The sequence below is a fragment of the Drosophila virilis genome, chromosome 5 (assembly GCF_030788295.1).
Source record: "Drosophila virilis strain 15010-1051.87 chromosome 5, Dvir_AGI_RSII-ME, whole genome shotgun sequence".
Lineage (NCBI taxonomy): Eukaryota > Metazoa > Arthropoda > Insecta > Diptera > Drosophilidae > Drosophila > Drosophila virilis.
This window is the reverse complement of record NC_091547.1, coordinates 14,615,448-14,633,556: the sequence shown is the minus strand read 5'-3', so window position 1 is coordinate 14,633,556 and position 18,109 is coordinate 14,615,448. Positions and strand designations below refer to the sequence as shown.

Below are 18,109 nucleotides of genomic sequence, written 5' to 3'. Positions count from 1 at the left end.
ACCAATTTATGTGTTATATTCTGAAAAAAATGAGAATAAAAATTGAATTGTATATTGTCACATATCTTGTTGAATTCTAATAAATTGTTATAGTGTTCCCGAAAAAAACTAATTATAATATTAAAGTTGTGTACCATTATATTTTAATTACATGCACTAAGGCAAAATTAGTGTCATTTGTCCATTTTCAGTATTTTTGAAATATACTAAATTAGTGCATTTCTTGCGTATTTTCACTTCCGCGTTCCCTATTCTTCGTTGCAGTTTTTATTTGGACATGGAACGCGACGCGAAGTCTTCGAGATGTTTATCACGCGCAAATTAGTGAACAATTAGCAAAAAATAATCCGAGAAACTCCTATGACGACACAGTGACAAAGTTAAATAGTCAACAAACGCGACCAATTGTTGACTCTGTGAGCGGGGCATGCTGACTCAGCCACGGCGAACGACAAAGGCAGATACGGGATACGAGATAAAGTCCGGCTGAGGCTCTTATTATAGCATTGCTGCTTCTGTGCCTGCTACAAAGACGAAAGGCGTTGACGAAACCAGCAGCACACGCACAGATGTATACCAACTAAACCGCAGTGCCATCCACTACACACTCACACACACACACACACAACACTTACGCTTACGCACACAGGGCCAGACAGCACCACCTACAACACCCAACACACAACCGCATACGCACACACACACACAATGTCACATTTACCATTGGCACTGTATGGCTTCGGAGCATTTTTTATGATTTTCTGGTTTGGCACATGGTGTGTGCATCTGATCGCGATCTGTTATGGCAAGTACAAGCTGCACAAGAAATCGTGCAAGTTGCCCACGGAATCCTCACCGCTGCCGGGCGTTTCGATACTGAAGCCACTGATGGGCGTGGATCCGAATTTGCAGCACAACTTGGAAACGTTCTTTACCATGGACTATCCGCTATACGAGCTGCTATTTTGCGTGGAGGAAAAGCATGACCCAGCCATTAAGCTGGTGGAGCAGCTGCTGGACAAGTACCCGCAGATAGACGCCCAGCTCTTTGTGGGCGGCTCCGATGTGGGCGTCAATCCTAAAATTAACAACATCCATCCCGGCTATATGGCGGCAAAATATGACTTCGTCATGATCTCGGACAGTGGCATAAAAATGAAGAACGACACGCTACTGGACATGGTCCAAAATATGTCCGAGCGACACGCCCTAGTGCATCAAATGCCCTTCACCAGCGACCGTGACGGCTTCGCGGCCACCTTCGAGAAGATCTTCTTCGGCACGGTGCAGTCGAGGATTTACCTGTCAGCCGACGTGCTTGGCATCAATTGTCACACGGGCATGTCGTGTCTGCTGCGGAAGGCAGTCATCGATCAGCTGGGTGGGCTACGCGCCTTCGGCTGCTATCTGGCCGAGGATTTTTTCATTGCCAAGCGCGTCACGGAACTAGGTTGGAAGATGCGCATATCCAACCAGCCCGCCCTGCAAAACAGCGGCATATGCGACATTGGAAGCTTTCAGGTAGGGTTTTCTTGTAATTTTAATCCGAATTTGTTTGGCATATATATAGGATACCCTCCCCGTTAATAATCCTTGTTTAGTATTGTAACAAGAGTTAACTACCACCCATGTTTTCCATGTGCTCTTTGAAGCAAGTTTCGTCGATTTACAAAAACAAAACACTTGACAATCAAAGCCGCTCAAAGCGCAGGACAGAACTTTCCACTAATTGAAGTTATGAACGTGCTCCAAGGGGCGATAATAATGCCAAAATGATTTCCGAACCAATTAGCGATAGGTATTTTCGATTAGGAGGTCGGAAAACGAGCACTTTCTCTTGAATGGAACAAACAGTAATCTCTCAATAATCAAGACTAGCTCGACTCGTACAAAATAATAATCAAAATATTAGTTTTATGGTTATATTACGGCTACAACGTAGGGCCTGGTTACTAAGGCCCCCCTACAAATTCACACTGAAACGGGAACACTTGGAAATTATCTAAGAAAAATCGCAGGCATCCAGCAAAAGACAATTATTTGTCTAGATGACATTCTACCCTTAAAATAGTCAACTCTACAGTTTATTGTAACATAATATTATGCCTGATATAGCTCAGTGTAATGAGGGACTTTTAACTAATGTATATACAAACAATACCCAACTCTGCCCGATACAGAGTCAGATTTCAAGTGATCAACTGATTTGTGAAGATTATACAAAGGCTTGGACTGAACAAAAATAACGCAAAAGAAGACAATCAATTTAGTATAGTACGGATTAAACGGATCAACCAAGTGTCAAGTTCAACTACAAATCGATCACTTGCTACTAATTATTGATCGAGTACACGACTTTGCAGTGCGGCAGCACTCACTTTAACTTCCCATAGGTCATAACATCCAAATTTTGTACGACTTTTGCCTGAGCAACTGGCACACGAACCTATCAAGAACTGATTAACCCACCAGCCGCCAGCGGCAGCTGTCGGAAACAAATGGAAATAAGTGACGAAACGTTAGTTGCATATGCTAGTCGGATCAGTTAAATATAATTTAATTAATTTGTTGATTGCCTTGACATAGATTGGTTGCTATAATTTGTTATTTTACTTCTAGGCGCGACTCATACGATGGGCCAAGCTGCGTGTCGCCATGGTGCCGACCACGATCCTGCTGGAGCCGCTGTCGGAATGCATGCTGCTGGGCGCACTGGCCGCCTGGTCGGCATCGCTGCTGTTCGCCTGGGATCCGCTGGTGTTTTATTTGGTGCATGTCTTGTGCTGGTTTCTGTCCGACTGGCTGCTGCTGTCCATTGTGCAGCATGGCTCGATGCCGTTCCACAAATTCGAGTTTGTCATCGGCTGGCTGTTCAGGGAGCTCTCCGGCCCCTATCTGTTCCTGCACGCGCTCTGGAATCCCGCCATACGCTGGCGCACGCGCACCTTTAAGCTGCACTGGGGCGGCATGGCCTACGAATTACCGCTCAACCCACCCGCGTCCGATTCTCTCACAGCGCCGCTGCAGCCGGCGCCCACGTTGTTACCGACAACAAATACGACAATGGGGGCGGGGCTAGCCGCAGCTAAGCAGCGACTGCTGATCTCGTAGCAGCAGCTAGTTAGAATTTGTTTGTTATATGCATAATTTGTACTTTTGTGAGCGACTCAGCGGACTGCGTTTTGAGCTACAGTTGATGGTAGTAGTATTATTACTAGCTAAACCCTTAGTCACTATAAAAACTTAAACAAATTAAGTCTAAAGATAAGTGATCGGGCGCACAGACTAAACTCTGCTTTGCTTGTCTAAAATCGGCCTTAGGCTTACGCAGGATCCAGGACGCGGCATTAAGTCTGCGCCTGAGTACTCTGCTCTTTGGCAACATCAAGCTTTAACGGTAGCAACTTTAAATTAAGTTGACAGTTTTGCTTTAAATATCTGTAGAGATCCGTACGATATTTTCTAAGTTGAGACAGTTTGTATATTTGTATTTAGTTAGCCTGAGATTGAGCTGAGCGAGTATGTATGCATAGGTTAGTTAGATTTTGTTATTGTTATTTTGGATTATCGTTTATCGTAATTATAATTAGGTATTTATTATTTCTAAGCGAAACAGTATGCTGTCTTTTTTCTTCTTCTTTTTTGATTTACCATATATATCTTTTTCACCCTGCCTCGTGCTCTGTAAATATGCTTCGCTAAACCGCCATCGAATAAATATAATTTTAATTATAATAGAGTTTATTTTTACTTTTGATCATTTGTCATTCATGTAATTACATTTCGTTCACTATGTTTCTTTTTTTTTTGAGTGATAAAAGTGAATCTATTGTTAATGAGTCAGTTAAATGGGATTTTGCTTTTTGCCTATCTATGATCGCCAGGTTATAGTTCTCACACTTCAGATGAGTCACAATGCGCACTTGTTATCACACAGTTGACAGTCATTGGAAGGGGGCGTTGCCTTGCCGCACATTTGATGTGGGTTTAAAAGTCGTGTAAATTCTTTTAATTATGCTGAACATACTTTTGCTATGAGCGCACTCTGCCGTCTGTAGACCCTTGCCCTCGCCGCCAAGAAACCAAGTATTATCCAGATTAAGCTAGAATTTAACTAAACGTACGTGAAAACACTTAAGGGAAAAATGTGGAAATTTCTCAGCGAACGCTGAGTCAACTTTAGCATCACATCATGCGGGGTCTGGGATCGAGAATAGAAGCTGTTCTCGTAATAAATGCGAATGAATCTTATCTCTGTCTCAGGGCCCGCCAAGTATTGAACATAATAATATTAATAAGCGTATACGAGTGCGTGTATACACTAAAAACAAACAGACACGCGCTCGGCAACAACAACACAAGAACATATTTATAAATTGCGAGCACATACAGATTAGAGAGCCATATCAGTTGCAAAGCACAGAGAATGGAAACGTGAAGGAGAGGCGGGCTACTGATTCAGTTCAGGCGCCTTAGGTTTACAAATAAATTAAGTCAGAGAGATTAAAACAAGAAAGGCCGCCCAACTTTGGCAATGCCGAATATTAAATACCCGTGTAGCATTATAGTTAACGGTTTTGCAGATATCTTGGAAGAACGAACTTTTTTCCATAATAAAAACGTTTTTGTATTTGTCCGATCGAATATTAGTAGACCCAATCAATGGCGATTAGACGACATATCTTGAGAAACAAAAAAGTTGTTCAAAAAAGAATTCAATTTTCGGCAGCTTTACGATATAGTGTCCGATCCGAGATATACCTAATGGGGATCGAAGAGGTCTCCTTCTAGCAAAGTAACGATAACATCTATGAGGGTATAGGAGGGAGCAAATATGTTAGTATATATATTTGTATTGCACATGGATACATGACTGGTCCATACTTAGTATGAATATCCTATGAATGTGCATGTGCATATGAATGCACATTCATAGGGTATTCATACTAAGTATGGATCAGTCATTTCCTAAGCAAGTTAGTCTTATGTTCTGTTTTTTTTTTTTTTTTTTTTGAGTGAATTGAGAAATTTATTTACTAGTTAAATGCCCTTGCCACATGGCATACATGATGTATACTTGCATGTATAGAAAACTATTCTCACCATTGTAAATTATTTTTCAGGAACCTGGGAAGTTTTATTTCCACTTGTGATCATACATATGTATGTACATAAATTAATATATTGCTATCTATAAAATTGAATATCTTATCAAAGTACGTTTGAATTGTTCTAGTCTGATAAAAGAGCTGCTGGCCGGGGCAGACACTTAAATACAAATAATAGAATTCTAAATAAGATATACTAACAAGGATCTATTCATACGCAGATAAATGCATATTATGTATCAATAATCAAGCGCAATTATTTATAATAGGATAATGATAAGACGAGGTTTTTCCAAAACCACAAACTAAAATAAATGTGAATCAAAATATTTACTGACCTTTTGACCTGCTTAATGCCCGAGTTATTAAGTAATTCTTGCGTCATATATATGTGTGTGTTTAAAAATAATTGCTGTTTAAATGGCAACAGTTTTATTATTTGATTTCAAAAGTAATTCGGCTGAGACTTTGTATGTGTTCAGAGATATACTTGTTTTTACTTTTCGAGCTGTTGTTTGGTTTACTGAATAAAGGGAAAAGTCAATCAAAAAGTAATACATTAGACACATGCGTAAAATAAGTATAATTGTAAATAGTAAATAAATAAACAAGATTGAAACTTGACCAACATACGCCTGCAAGTATTAAATACAATTCTATTATTTATATTTATTCGCCCTTAATGCTCATCCATACATGCACGCCATGCGTGCATACATGCTTACATGCATGCATGTATACATGTATACATGCATGTACACTACTGTGTCCTCATACTTCGTGGCGCCGTTATTTTCATTCACGAGTGCGAACGGTGCATTGTTTTTTTTTTTTTTAATAAATGGGCTTAGTCTGATAAGGCGCAATCATTATAACGGTGAGTCATGTGTCTTCACATTTTGTGTGGATCGTTTGATTATGTTTGCGCCCGGATTCAGCATGGATGTTCCATGATTTATTGGCCAGTAATTGGCGCTGTTAGAACCTTATAATTCCTCGACGCGCTCATAAAATGAGTGTGTCGATCAAAGAACCTAATTAATAATTAACACATGTACTGAAATTATCTATCATTGATTTACTTTAATGTACCTTTTGGAACGCCATGTCTGATGCGAATTCTGTAAAATTTGTCGGCCCATTCGGCAAACAAACTGCCGCTCTTATCCGGTATATTATGTTCTAGAAGTTTGCGCATTTCTCTTATCTACGATAATGAATGGGTTTTGCGATTTAGTAAACAAAATCGAGGGGACTTAGATATCATTACGAATTAAGATAGCATATACAAACTTAAAATATTTTATCAAAGTAAATATCTTCGCATGACGATTACAAACTGAACAAAGTCCACGCTGCTTTTTAGACGCTTCGAACCATATCTTGCAGATTCCAGCGATTTGTAAATAGCCTTGCTATCTCAAGTGCATTCAACAATCAAAGGTAATAAAAAAAAATAGTTATTGAATTCAAATTTGACATTGCCTGCGGGCTTTTTCCAACGAATGAGACGATAACATTCGATTGCCATTAAGCATTCACGATGGAAGAAATCTTGTATTTGAATTACAAGAATAGTAAAATTGATTTTTTTTAAAATCAAATCTTTAAAATTCTTTCCAAGATATGAGAACTGTATGCTTAAATATAGGCCATGCTCCATTTGAACTCATATTCAATTAGTTGCCCGTGCAGACACAAAAACCATTTATTATATTTATGTAATCATTTTATTTAAATTTCTCCAAAGTCAGTCAGCTTTAGGCCAGAGGTTTTTAAAAGTAAACAGCGGCAATAACAGAAAACTGTTGGCGCGAATCAGAACTAGATGAACGAATCCAGGGAGTCGGTTCATTTGATCAGCTTGCTAGTTCAGGGAGTCGTTTGATTGAACTTATTCCGAACGATTCAATACAACTACTAAAAATTGCAATTAATTTGTCGAAAAAGAGGTATTACTTATTAAAAGAGCCCAATAAAAGTTTTTGAAAATAAATGCAACTATATAAAATGACATTCTAGTATCGTGGTGTGTTGTAAAGCACCGGGAAATAACAAATGTTTAAAAGCTTCGCACAGTTTTGGCATGTGAAAAATCTATACAATTTTATCAGCCAACGGCACTTATGAACATGTGTGTGTGCACATGTAAATAGATGTGAATATGTATGTATGTATGCGTGCACCAGCTGGCGGCGATTGTGTCGGGGGCGTATTGAAAAATTCTTGGCCAATGCCTGTTTGTAATTGTTTATTTTATATTTAATGCTTGCCTGTTGATTTTTAGCACGCCTCATCAGCTTTGGATAATTATTATATGCATATTTGTCTTTATTAATGTACACAAAGAGCTTACAATGCAAATTTCAAATGGTTTTGTACACTTGCAGATGCTCTGGCCGCTGCTGAAGCGGCGATCAAGTGCTTAAAGCCAGTCAAATTTAGTTCATCCACAACAGGCAAGCAACGCAGATCGGCAGTGGAACGATGGCGATGTCCAAGGTAATACGCGTGCTGGAAAAGTCAATAGCGCCCTCACCCCATAGCGTTTTACTGGAGCATCGCAACAAGACCGACTGCATCCTCTTCGAATCTCATGTTTGTGCGCTTCTTACGCAGCAGGAGAATGTCATACGCAAGCAGTACACGAAGGTGTGTATGGTTTCCGCTCGTTATAATATAGTCCTCCTCTCTCCACCCATGACACTATAATATGTACACATTTATGCTGATAGATGTATATTCCTGATCAGCTTCAGTTACCGATGCGATCTAGTCTAGTGCATCTTACAAATCAAAACTCGAGATGACGTCACCTTTGGTATAGATGTTCTTCTTGTGTTTGTAAAATTATATAAATTAATACAGAACATTAATCAATAAGTACTTACTCTTTTAAAAAGAAGAACTCCTAATTCAAATTTAGTTAAAATAAGAGATTGATTAGACTTTTTCCATGTTTCTGAGAAAAAGTATTTGTAAGCTTACAGCAGAATTCATAAAGTGAGCAGGATCTTTATATAAAAAGTCAATCTCTTAAATACGGAGAAATTAGAATGCATTTCAGTAAAAAGAGATAGATATCAAACGGATATTTATAACAAAAGCTGACTTGAAAACATTTTGGTGTAATTTTATGTTCGGCCCAAATGCAAACCATTTATTTTTATGCAGATTGAAGTAGGGTATGTAAAGCCCGCCTCCATATAGTCCTAAAGGCTTTGCTATTTTCGTAGTGCATTTAAGAAAGAATTTGGTTTGTTTAGCTTTTGATAAACCTTGAATAGTTCTATTAAGTAGATATGTTTTCGAAACTAGATTATAACTTTTCCTGATAAGATTGCCAATATGTTTTCATTAAAAACACCTTATTTGCATTACTACAGGTGTGCGATGCGTACGGCTGTTTGGGCGCACTTCAGCTGAATGCTGGCGAGAGCACAGTACTCTTCCTGGTACTTGTCACCGGCTGCGTGTCCATGGGCAAAATTGGTGATGTGGAAATTTTTCGCATAACGCAGACAACATTTGTTTCACTGCAGAATGCAGTGCTCAACGAGGACAAAATTAGCGAGGTGCGTAAGTTGCTCAACTCGGGCACCTTTTATTTCGCACACTCGAATCCATCGGCCGCCGGCGGTGGTGCAGGAGGTGGAGCTGCGCACAGTAGCAAGTTTGACATTACGCTGTGCGCCCAGCGACGTCACCAGACGGCGGAAACGGACAATCGTTTCTTCTGGAACCGCATGATGCACATACATCTGATGCGATTCGGCATTGACTGCCAGTCCTGGCTGCTGCAAACCATGTGTGGCTCTGTGGAGGTGCGCACCGTTTACATAGGTGCCAAACAGGCGCGCGCTGCTATCATATCCCGGCTGAGCTGCGAACGTGCGGGCACGCGTTTCAATGTGAGAGGTACCAACGACGAGGGCTACGTGGCCAACTTTGTAGAGACGGAGCAGGTTATCTATGTGGACGGCGATGTCACCAGCCATGTACAGACGCGTGGCTCCGTACCGCTCTTCTGGGAGCAGCCGGGCGTTCAGGTGGGCTCACACAAGGTAAAGCTCTCGCGTGGATTCGAAACCTCTGCGGCTGCCTTTGATCGCCACATGAGCATGATGAGGCAACGCTATGGCTACCAGACGATTGTTAACCTGCTTGGCAGCTCAATGATTGGCAGCAAAGAGGGCGAGGCAATGCTGAGCAACGAGTTCCAGCGCCATCATGGCATGTCAGCGCACAAGGATGTGCCGCACGTAGTCTTTGACTACCATCAGGAGTGCCGCGGCGGAAACTTCTCGGCGCTGGCCAAGCTCAAGGAGCGCATGGTAGCCTGCGGCGCCAATTATGGCATATTCCATGCCACCAACGGGCAGGTGTTACGCGAACAATTTGGCGTCGTGCGCACCAACTGCCTTGATTGCTTGGATCGCACAAATTGTGTGCAGACGTATCTGGGCCTGGATACACTCAATTTGCAGCTGGAGGCCCTCAAACTGGGCGGTAAGCAGCAGAACATTTCGCGTTTCGAGGAAATCTTTCGTCAGATGTGGATCAATAATGGCAACGAGGTCAGCAAAATCTATGCTGGTACCGGCGCCATACAGGGCGGCTCAAAGCTGATGGACGGTGCGCGCTCTGCGGCACGCACTATTCAAAACAATCTCTTGGATAACTCTAAACAGGTTTGTGGAAATTTTCAAAAGTATGAACTACGGAAAGGTTATCGTAAAATCATGGGCTTTCACAGTGATCTCTTTTATATCTAAAGCAAACCTTTAATTATGTCTCCACTTTTGCTTTGCAGGAAGCAATCGATGTTCTTCTCGTAGGCTCGACACTCAGCTCGGAGCTGGCAGATCGTGCGCGTATATTGCTGCCCTCCAATATGTTGCACGCACCCACGACTACGCTGCGGGAGCTTTGCAAGCGATACACGGAATATGTTCGTCCCCGGATGGCGCGCGTTGCTGTGGGCACATATAACGTAAATGGCGGCAAACATTTTCGCAGCATTGTGTTCAAGGACTCGCTGGCTGATTGGTTGCTGGACTGTCATGCTTTAGCTCGTTCTAAGGCGCTGGTGGATGTCAACAATCCATCGGAGCATGTTGACCATCCCGTGGACATCTATGCCATCGGCTTCGAGGAGATAGTTGATCTGAATGCATCGAATATCATGGCAGCCAGCACAGACAATGCCAAACTGTGGGCCGAGGAACTCCAGAAAACCATTTCGCGGGACAACGACTACGTCCTGCTTACCTATCAGCAGCTGGTGGGGGTCTGCCTGTACATCTATATACGGCCGGAGCATGCGCCCCACATACGTGACGTGGCCATTGACTGTGTAAAAACTGGTTTGGGTGGTGCAACTGGCAATAAGGGTGCCTGCGCTATTCGATTTGTCCTGCACGGTAGCTCCATGTGCTTTGTGTGCGCCCATTTTGCTGCAGGCCAGTCGCAAGTGGCGGAACGTAATGCCGACTATGCGGAAATCACACGGAAATTGGCATTTCCCATGGGCCGCACGCTAAAATCGCATGACTGGGTGTTCTGGTGCGGCGATTTCAACTATCGCATTGACATGGACAAGGATGAGCTGAAGGAGTGCGTGCGAAATGGAGAGCTGTCCACGGTACTAGAGTTCGATCAGCTGCGCAAGGAACAGGAAGCTGGCAATGTATTCTCCGAGTTTCTTGAGGGTGAAATCACCTTCGATCCGACCTATAAGTACGATTTGTTCAGCGATGACTACGACACCTCGGAAAAACAGCGTGCGCCAGCCTGGACAGATCGCGTGCTCTGGCGTCGGCGCAAAGCCCTGGCCGAAACCGATTTCGGTGGCGTCGGCGCAGCTGCATGGAACCCTGGCAAGCTTATCCATTACGGACGCTCAGAGCTAAAGCAGAGCGATCATCGGCCCGTCATTGCCATCATCGATGCTGAGATAATGGAAATTGATCAGCAGCGCAGGCGTGTTGTCTTCGATCAGGTCATTCGGGATCTGGGACCACCCGACTCTACCATTGTGGTGCATGTGCACGAGCAGTCTGCGGATGCAGATGAGGATGGGCCCACTATTTACGATGAGCACGTTATGGCCGCGCTCATAGCCGAGCTCTCCAAAATGGGCGAGGTAACGTTGGTGCGATATGTTGAAGATACCATGTGGGTAACCTTCCGCAATGGTGAATCGGCGCTCAATGCGGCCGCCAAGCGGAGCACAGAGGTTTGCGGCTTGGAACTGGTCTTCGAGCTAAAGACGCCCGACTGGCCGCAACAGGTGGACAATGAAATCGAACTCTGCACCTCCAACACCATACCGCTGTGCTCAAATCCTGCGGAGCAGGCACAGCTGATGCAATTGACGCCAGAGGTGCCACAGCGGCCCAAGCAGCCACCGACACGTCCGGCGCCAGCACGTCCACCTATGCCTATGTCACCAAAGAACTCGCCACGTCACCTGCCTCACGCTGGTGTCATTAGCATTGTGCCGAAGCCGAATAAGCCGCCGATGCCGCCACAGCCCATGCAGACGCCATTGCAGCCAGTGCAGGTTGCGCCACCGCGACCGCCCGCCATGGTGGGTGATACTACGCCATCATCCAAATCACAGTCACCCACGGAGCCGGGTTCGCCGCTGCATGCTACGTCTGTGAGCTCGTCAAATTCATCCTCTGGCAAAGCGTCGCCCACAGGCGCTGCTCTACCCTCTGGTCCACCTACGCCACCGCGCCAGATGCAGAGCAAACAAGCAACGCCCGTGTCAACGCCAACGCGACAGTCCAAGCAACCTTCCTTGGAGCAACCTTCACCGCCAGATACCGTTTATGAAACGGCCAGCAATATATATGAGGAGATACAAGATGATGTTCCGGCTCCACGTCATCCGCCGCCAGCAGCTCCGCCGCCAGTTATTTGTGCTGTTGATAGCCCACGTCGGCAGCCAATGCCCACGGGAGCTGCTCCACTGGGTCCGCCACCACCGCTGCCCAATCGTCGTGGACCTCCGCCAATACCAAATCGCAGCGGCAATGCGCCGCCGCTACCTACACGGCCTACAAACAACTAAGTAGGATGCCAAGGGGTAAGCGAAAATCCAAAAATGTATTATAATTTACTAAAATACAAAAAATTACTTCCCATACCGGGAATCGAACCCGGGCCTTCTGGGTGAAAGCCAGATATCCTAGCCACTAGACCATATGGGAGGCTGTGTGTGGAAAAGTTTTGGGCACGTTTACAGAAAGAAATTTTTTAAGTTAATAAGCAACTGGCCAAATGGTCAATTGTGAATTATAAGTGTGCATGCATATGTAAATTGGCACACATTAGTATGGAAGATTTTAGATACTCGCTTTTTCGTTCTGCACAAGAGAAACAATATTAAATAAGTTGGAAAAAAGTTAATGATGTGGAATATAGTTGCCTATCAATAAGATATGTTTATCTGATTTGATTGAATATATATATATATATATTCTCTTTTTACTTACAGCATACAGTCTAGCACTTAATATTGATTGCAGTCCACTCTATTACATTCCGAGCTGTTGTATTTATCTATGGAAGTCGCATAACTTATAAAAATATATTATTTTTGCCAATTGTATTGTAGATATCATTTATATACGTGTTAAAGTGTTCCCAGGCAATAATAATAACCGAATTGGCATCATATGCATTCAATAGGCATAAAGAAGTGATTGTAAATCAAACAAAGCTTGGTTCGTTGCTTTCAAATCGAATCTTTCTGTTTCTGTTATATTAACACGCTTTATTACTTAACCAACACTGGGCGGACGTACTCACTAATGCACCAAATAAATAAGTATTTACGTATTTATGTTATTGATAGCGAGCAATCTGAACAAAACAAAAAAAAAAAACATAATAAAGTATTAAATTAAATTTACACATGTCTGTACATGTTTAAACAATTGTAGCCGTACTAGTCAAATTAACAACATAAAAAAGGTTTAGCTGAAAGTATAAACAAAGAACAAAAAACAAATAATGAAACTTTTATGAGTTGTTGTTACAGCTTCAACGATGAGAGCTCGCAATATTATAACTTATATCATTTGTTATCAGAGTTTGCTTCAAAAAAGGCAACAAAAACAGAAATAATAATATAACTAGTTAAAACTATGGACAAACCTTTCACATAAAAAGATACTAGCTAAAGTGTTGAAACTACAATGAGTTGAACTGTACAACTATTTATTGCATTAGACTTTAATCGGACGAAGCTAATGCACATACATATACGAAAACAATATCAAAGAAAATGCAAATTATGTTAAAATAATGTTGATGTTACAGAAATATGAAGTTGTATAAATGTTTAATCATCCAAAATCGATAAATAAATCAATAAATATGATGCATATAATACAAAATAGAATGTTGGCTGCAAACAATTACAATTTAATGTTTAATAATGTTTATTATTATTTATTGATGTCAAGCAAAACAAAAACTTAACACTTATTCTTCTACTAGTGCATGTGGCTTGGATTAGAACCATTTGGGAATCGCATCATTCGGAAGATTTTTGTGATTTGGCAAAGCCGTGCAGGGACGTTGCTGTCGCCAGAATTCCTGACGTTTGTTGAGGAAACAAACGGCCTCCTTGGCCAAGGCAGATATGTTCTCTGTGTTGGTGTCGGCACGCACCAGATCCGGATGCAGCAGAAGCTTCTCCAGGTACTCCTTGTCCACGCACAGCTCGCCCAGCAGCTTGCGTGCATTGCGACGCTCCAGATCCGCCTTTGTCGGCTTCTGGCGACCCACCTGTGGCCGCGAGCTGTTCAGCGTCTGGGACTTGGGCGTGTTATCACCGGACTTGCGCGACACGCTGTTTTTAGCAGCTGCCAAAGGCTGAGCGGATCGCGTTTTTGTGCCTATAGTATTCTCAATGGCTTCCTGAGTCTTCTGCACACCTAGGCGAAACAAGTCGAGTTCCGGGCGTGCGCGCAGACCGCGATGGAAGAACATGAGACTCTGCTCGAACTGGCCCAGGTAATAGAGAGACTCGGCCTTTTGATATATGGCGCGTATATTATTCTTATCCTCTCCAAGCGCCGTCTCAGCATCCTGCAGCGCCCTCGAGGGCTCGCCCAGAAGCAGATAGCATTTACTGCGCGAGATTAAGGCATTGATGTCCGTGCTGTTCAGCTCCAGGGCCTGCAAGTACAAGGGAACTCTCGTTATCGTTATGTAAGGCAGCATATGGGTGCATGTGCAGTTTGAAGGTGAGTCCTTTTTTTTTTAAACCTTGCAAAAGAAATGTATGGCATTTTCAGGATTCGCATTTTTGATCTCCTTGAGTCCCAGCGCAATGATGGAGCTGATGTCCGCCTCGTCGGGTATTAGCAGTGCCTCGTTACGATCCTGCTTCTGCTTTATTTGCAGACTTTGTTTGATGTCGAATGCGCCTGCGCTGACAGCCGCCGCGCGATCCTTGTCCGTGTAAAAGTCCACAAAGTTCTCCTTGGGCTTCTTCTTCTTCATCATCTGCTCTTCAATGCGTTTACGTGCCGCCCGCAGCTCTGCTTCGATGCGATTTCCACGCTTCGATCCGCTTGCATCCAAATCGTCCGGATGTTTACTAGCTCCGCGAGTTCCGCGTTCAGTCGAGGATTTGCCGCCAGTGCCATACGAGTCACGCCGTTCCCAAATGGGTGGCTTGTGAGCGGCACGACCCCGACCCCGACCCTTTGACCTTTTATGGGACTCATCCAATGATTCTTCGTCCGCATTAGCTCCCGTGCGTATGAAGCTCTGCAACAGCTCCTGCTCCTTATCAACAGCCAAAATGGTATTCAACACACTTGTGGACATTGTTCTAACTAATTAGGAGGCAGTTGGATAAATTGACTGCGAGCAAGTGTGAAAAATTCACACCTTTGTTCCAAACAAACGGTAATTGATTTGCCATTTGCCCTGTTGCCAGGAGACTGAGGCCAACTATATTTGGGCCAACAATCGATAACAAACAATCAATCAATACCATTATTAATGGCCAGGCCGAGTTGAATGGTTGACTGACCTTCAAAGTGTTAATTGCCGTTAGAGAAGAATCTTCTTTATTTTTTACTAGACATATTGTAGAATCGCAAAAGGGTCAAGATTTTTCTTTAAAATTTGTAAGAATTTCTAATATTTTCCATATGATCTTGACCGCCATTTGGATCCAGTAGAGTGGGTTTTTTTGGAGTTCTGAAACATGGTTCAGAAAACGTCAGCCATAAGTGCTTGAAAGTGAGTTTAAAGCCAACCAGCCAAACTACTTTGCGGTTGAAGAAACATTCAATTTCTTGTGATATAGAGTTTTGACAATAGGAACATGGACTTCATCCCGTACAGTCTTTGATATTGGGGGTGAATTTTCTAAAACCGAGCTCATTCAATTTAAAATTCCACCAATTGTCATCATTACGATTTGATTAGACTAAGCAAAGCTCTTTGCACATTGAATAATAATCGTTATTATTCGGCTGAGTTCTGATTTTAGGAAATATGGGTTATTTCTGCATTAATCTTGGAATAGTTTTCCCTTAAAGGACTCCTCGTAGGTGGCCGTTCATTCAGCAATAAATAAATATATTTATTACTAAACTATATATTATATTATAGATATATATTAATTAAATATTATATTATAAATGTATTTATTGCACAATGGTGGCCGTTAAAGCTTTTAAATGCACTCAGAGTATTCGCGCAGCGTACTGGGAAAGCTTCCTAAAAGCTTCTGGCGCCATCTAGTGTTCGTTTCAACTTGCAACCGTTACGTTCAAAATACTGAAAAGGCTGTCAAATTGTCACACAAAAACCATATTTACCTGATTATAGCCAGTTAAAGCCTTGTAGTATTCGCGAACTTTCATGTGATTATTGGACTGATCACAGAGCAGTTTTATGGTAGTTTCGATTTCCTCGATTGTGTCCACCTTTTGCTTTTTTCGTGGCATTCTGTGCAAGTTGCTTAAACGAAGGTCTTTATCTGAAATATATGTGAATTTAGGGATGTTAATTGTTAACTATGAACCAAGACAATTATCCCAAAAAAAAAAAAAAATACAGCCTGAATGTCGTATATTTATTAAAAAATCAAAATGTGTTGAGGCAAACCGATCCTTAAAGCATGGCAATGCAATTTTTGACCTAAAGCTTGGATTCAAGAGTGTGAAAAACCAGATGCACGTGGCTAAGCAAAAGCCAGGAAGTTGGTTTGAACCATAAACCGGATCAAATCGAGTTAAATCTTCATCTCAAGAGTACGAAAGATTTTTGATTAATTGCAAGTTTTTTCTTGAGTTGAACTTTTTATTGTTTTCCTTTGTTTCATTCACATCACGAATTTTGAATTTTACTTGTTATTTTTTTTTTATTGGCTTATTGTGTGCTTGTTATATGAAGTTCAGTACCAGTTTGCGTATATCAGATAGAAGGATATGTAAATATCCTTTGACCGTGTGCTCAGCTCAATAGCCGATTTCCAACTAAACTGTTTGCTCCTCTTTCATATTTTTCTAGCCGCCTTTTTCTCGTGCTCTTGTTGTGTTTCTTCCTTTTTTGGCTTGGATGGCAAAAGTTGTTGTTGTTTCTGTCGGTTGTTGTGGCTTTTGTAACTTGGCTTGCATGTGCTGACAAGTCTCAATAAACTTCAATAAACTCGTTTTAATATCTCAACAATTTGCTGCCCTTCTTAATTCCCTAGCAGACAAATATATCAAAAATATGATTTTTACTGCTCGAAAAGTTAATAGTTATAGCAATGCAGATATATAAACATATATATACATGCCTAATTAAAATAATTATAAATCAATGATGCGTTAACAAACTTTAATTGGAGCCCAAAAGACACGCACATTGTTCGTGTTGACGTATTTCGGTGCGTGAAGAGCCAGTTTTGTGGCCTAGGAAATTGCTTTGGCTAAAATTGTTTAATGGCTTTCTGATGATGCAACAACAATGCCGCAACAAAGTCAATTAAGTGCCGTCTGATAAGGGCCGCAGCCGACTGAGGGCAATCAATAAGCGGCGCCCGCAAAATGAGTCGCATTCATTAAAGGGGAAACCCCATTTATTGTCCCGAATGGCATTCATTTGCAGGGCACATATTGCATATGCAACATATTTATGAAACTATGCAAATTGCTATTAATTTTCTTGTATTGTTTTTAGAGTAAATAAATAAGTTTGATGTCTGAGAACCCAACCATCCATCCAGGCGCTGCAGACCTTGCGTGTTCCCCGCCCATTTGCTTGTGGCAGCAACCTTCGCGGCGTGCCGAAACAATTTTGTTTCAGAAGCAATCGCTGCCGTGTTGCTTTACATGTGCCACGCCCCAAGAGGAGGCGGCCCCAAAACAGAAGACCCAGCAAACTGTGGCCTATGGAACCTTGTCTGGGGCCGTGCCCAACTTCGAACTGACAGCTGCTTCTTATTCCTTTTACGACGTTGCAGACATGATGGAAGAATTATGATATTTGCATATGTTCAAGTTGAGAGCTCCACGAACTTAGTTTTAATGGGAAAATGGGAAATGGGAAAATATTGGCCTGGGCCCCGTTATGTGGGTTAGACTTTAATTCATGCTTGTATTTACGACATTTCCAATTCCGTTGACAAATTCAGGCGTTTCTAAAGGGAACACCACGATTACAATCGTTTCAATTGCTTGATTGTTGTGGGTGGAACTCGGCGGCATGCAATGAGATTGTCCCGAAAGCACGCAAAGGCACCTGTTGAGTCTATTCCTATTTGCTCTCATAGAATTGTGCACAAGGCTATCTATTCAAATTAGGCTCTTACCTTGCAAATGCCCAGTTACATTTAGTTAATTCTTAAAAATTAGCTTGTGCCTGTTTTTTGCCATTTGCTTTAACATGGAATCCGACCAAATATATATATGTATAAACTTAATGTCATCGACATCTCCAAGTTTACGACAAAATTATAATATCCTCCACAAAGG

The 18,109-nt window shown here is 42.2% G+C and overlaps 3 protein-coding genes and 1 non-coding gene across 8 annotated transcripts; 2 read left to right on the top strand and 2 right to left on the bottom strand.

Moving 5' to 3' along the window:
* The first annotated feature begins 252 nt into the window (after positions 1-252).
* Positions 253-3,849, top strand: GlcT (ceramide glucosyltransferase). The gene is made up of 2 exons (XM_002049863.4): positions 253-1,521; positions 2,620-3,849. The coding sequence occupies exons 1-2, from the start codon at positions 709-711 to the stop codon at positions 3,109-3,111; spliced, it is 1,305 nt and encodes a 434-aa protein (XP_002049899.1). The 5' UTR covers positions 253-708; the 3' UTR covers positions 3,112-3,849.
* Positions 3,850-6,954: 3,105 nt separating this feature from the next.
* Positions 6,955-13,638, top strand: Synj (synaptojanin). 4 transcript variants are annotated; one of them, XM_070209696.1, is made up of 5 exons: positions 6,955-7,060; positions 7,499-7,760; positions 8,495-9,799; positions 9,922-12,204; positions 13,623-13,638. In XM_070209696.1, exons 2-4 carry the CDS (start codon positions 7,596-7,598, stop codon positions 12,187-12,189), a joined length of 3,738 nt encoding a protein of 1,245 aa, XP_070065797.1. In that variant the 5' UTR covers positions 6,955-7,060; positions 7,499-7,595; the 3' UTR covers positions 12,190-12,204; positions 13,623-13,638. The 4 variants fall into 4 exon arrangements, with proteins under 4 accessions (XP_070065797.1, XP_015030350.1, XP_015030349.1 ...); XM_015174864.3 differs by lacking the exon at positions 13,623-13,638 and adding an exon at positions 12,616-13,062; XM_015174863.3 differs by lacking the exons at positions 6,955-7,060; positions 13,623-13,638 and adding exons at positions 7,088-7,274; positions 12,616-13,062.
* On the bottom strand, positions 12,257-12,328 carry TRNAE-UUC (transfer RNA glutamic acid (anticodon UUC)). The gene has a single exon. It is a non-coding gene; the product is annotated as a tRNA-Glu (tRNA).
* Positions 13,638-16,643, bottom strand: LOC6626701 (outer dynein arm-docking complex subunit 4). 2 transcript variants are annotated; one of them, XM_002049864.4, is made up of 3 exons: positions 16,553-16,643; positions 15,968-16,128; positions 13,638-14,306 (listed from the first exon to the last, which is right to left on the bottom strand). In XM_002049864.4, exons 2-3 carry the CDS (start codon positions 16,094-16,096, stop codon positions 13,638-13,640), a joined length of 798 nt encoding a protein of 265 aa, XP_002049900.2. In that variant the 5' UTR covers positions 16,097-16,128; positions 16,553-16,643. The 2 variants fall into 2 exon arrangements, with proteins under 2 accessions (XP_002049900.2, XP_032292740.1); XM_032436849.2 differs by lacking the exon at positions 16,553-16,643 and having other exon boundaries at positions 14,397-16,100.
* Positions 16,644-18,109: the final 1,466 nt, after the last annotated feature.

Excerpts from the sequence above, each read along its gene's own strand:
- GlcT (XM_002049863.4), top strand. The coding sequence starts at position 709 with ATGTCACATTTACCATTGGCACTGTATGGCTTCGGAGCATTTTTTATG. Across the intron at positions 1,522-2,619 it reads GCGACATTGGAAGCTTTCAG|GCGCGACTCATACGATGGGC; the intron begins GTAGGGTTTTCT and ends TTTTACTTCTAG.
- Synj (XM_070209696.1), top strand. The coding sequence starts at position 7,596 with ATGGCGATGTCCAAGGTAATACGCGTGCTGGAAAAGTCAATAGCGCCC. Across the intron at positions 7,761-8,494 it reads TACGCAAGCAGTACACGAAG|GTGTGCGATGCGTACGGCTG; the intron begins GTGTGTATGGTT and ends GCATTACTACAG. Across the intron at positions 9,800-9,921 it reads TCTTGGATAACTCTAAACAG|GAAGCAATCGATGTTCTTCT; the intron begins GTTTGTGGAAAT and ends TTTGCTTTGCAG.
- LOC6626701 (XM_032436849.2), bottom strand. The coding sequence starts at position 14,963 with ATGTCCACAAGTGTGTTGAATACCATTTTGGCTGTTGATAAGGAGCAG. Across the intron at positions 14,307-14,396 it reads CCATACATTTCTTTTGCAAG|GCCCTGGAGCTGAACAGCAC; the intron begins GTTTAAAAAAAA and ends TTGTACTTGCAG.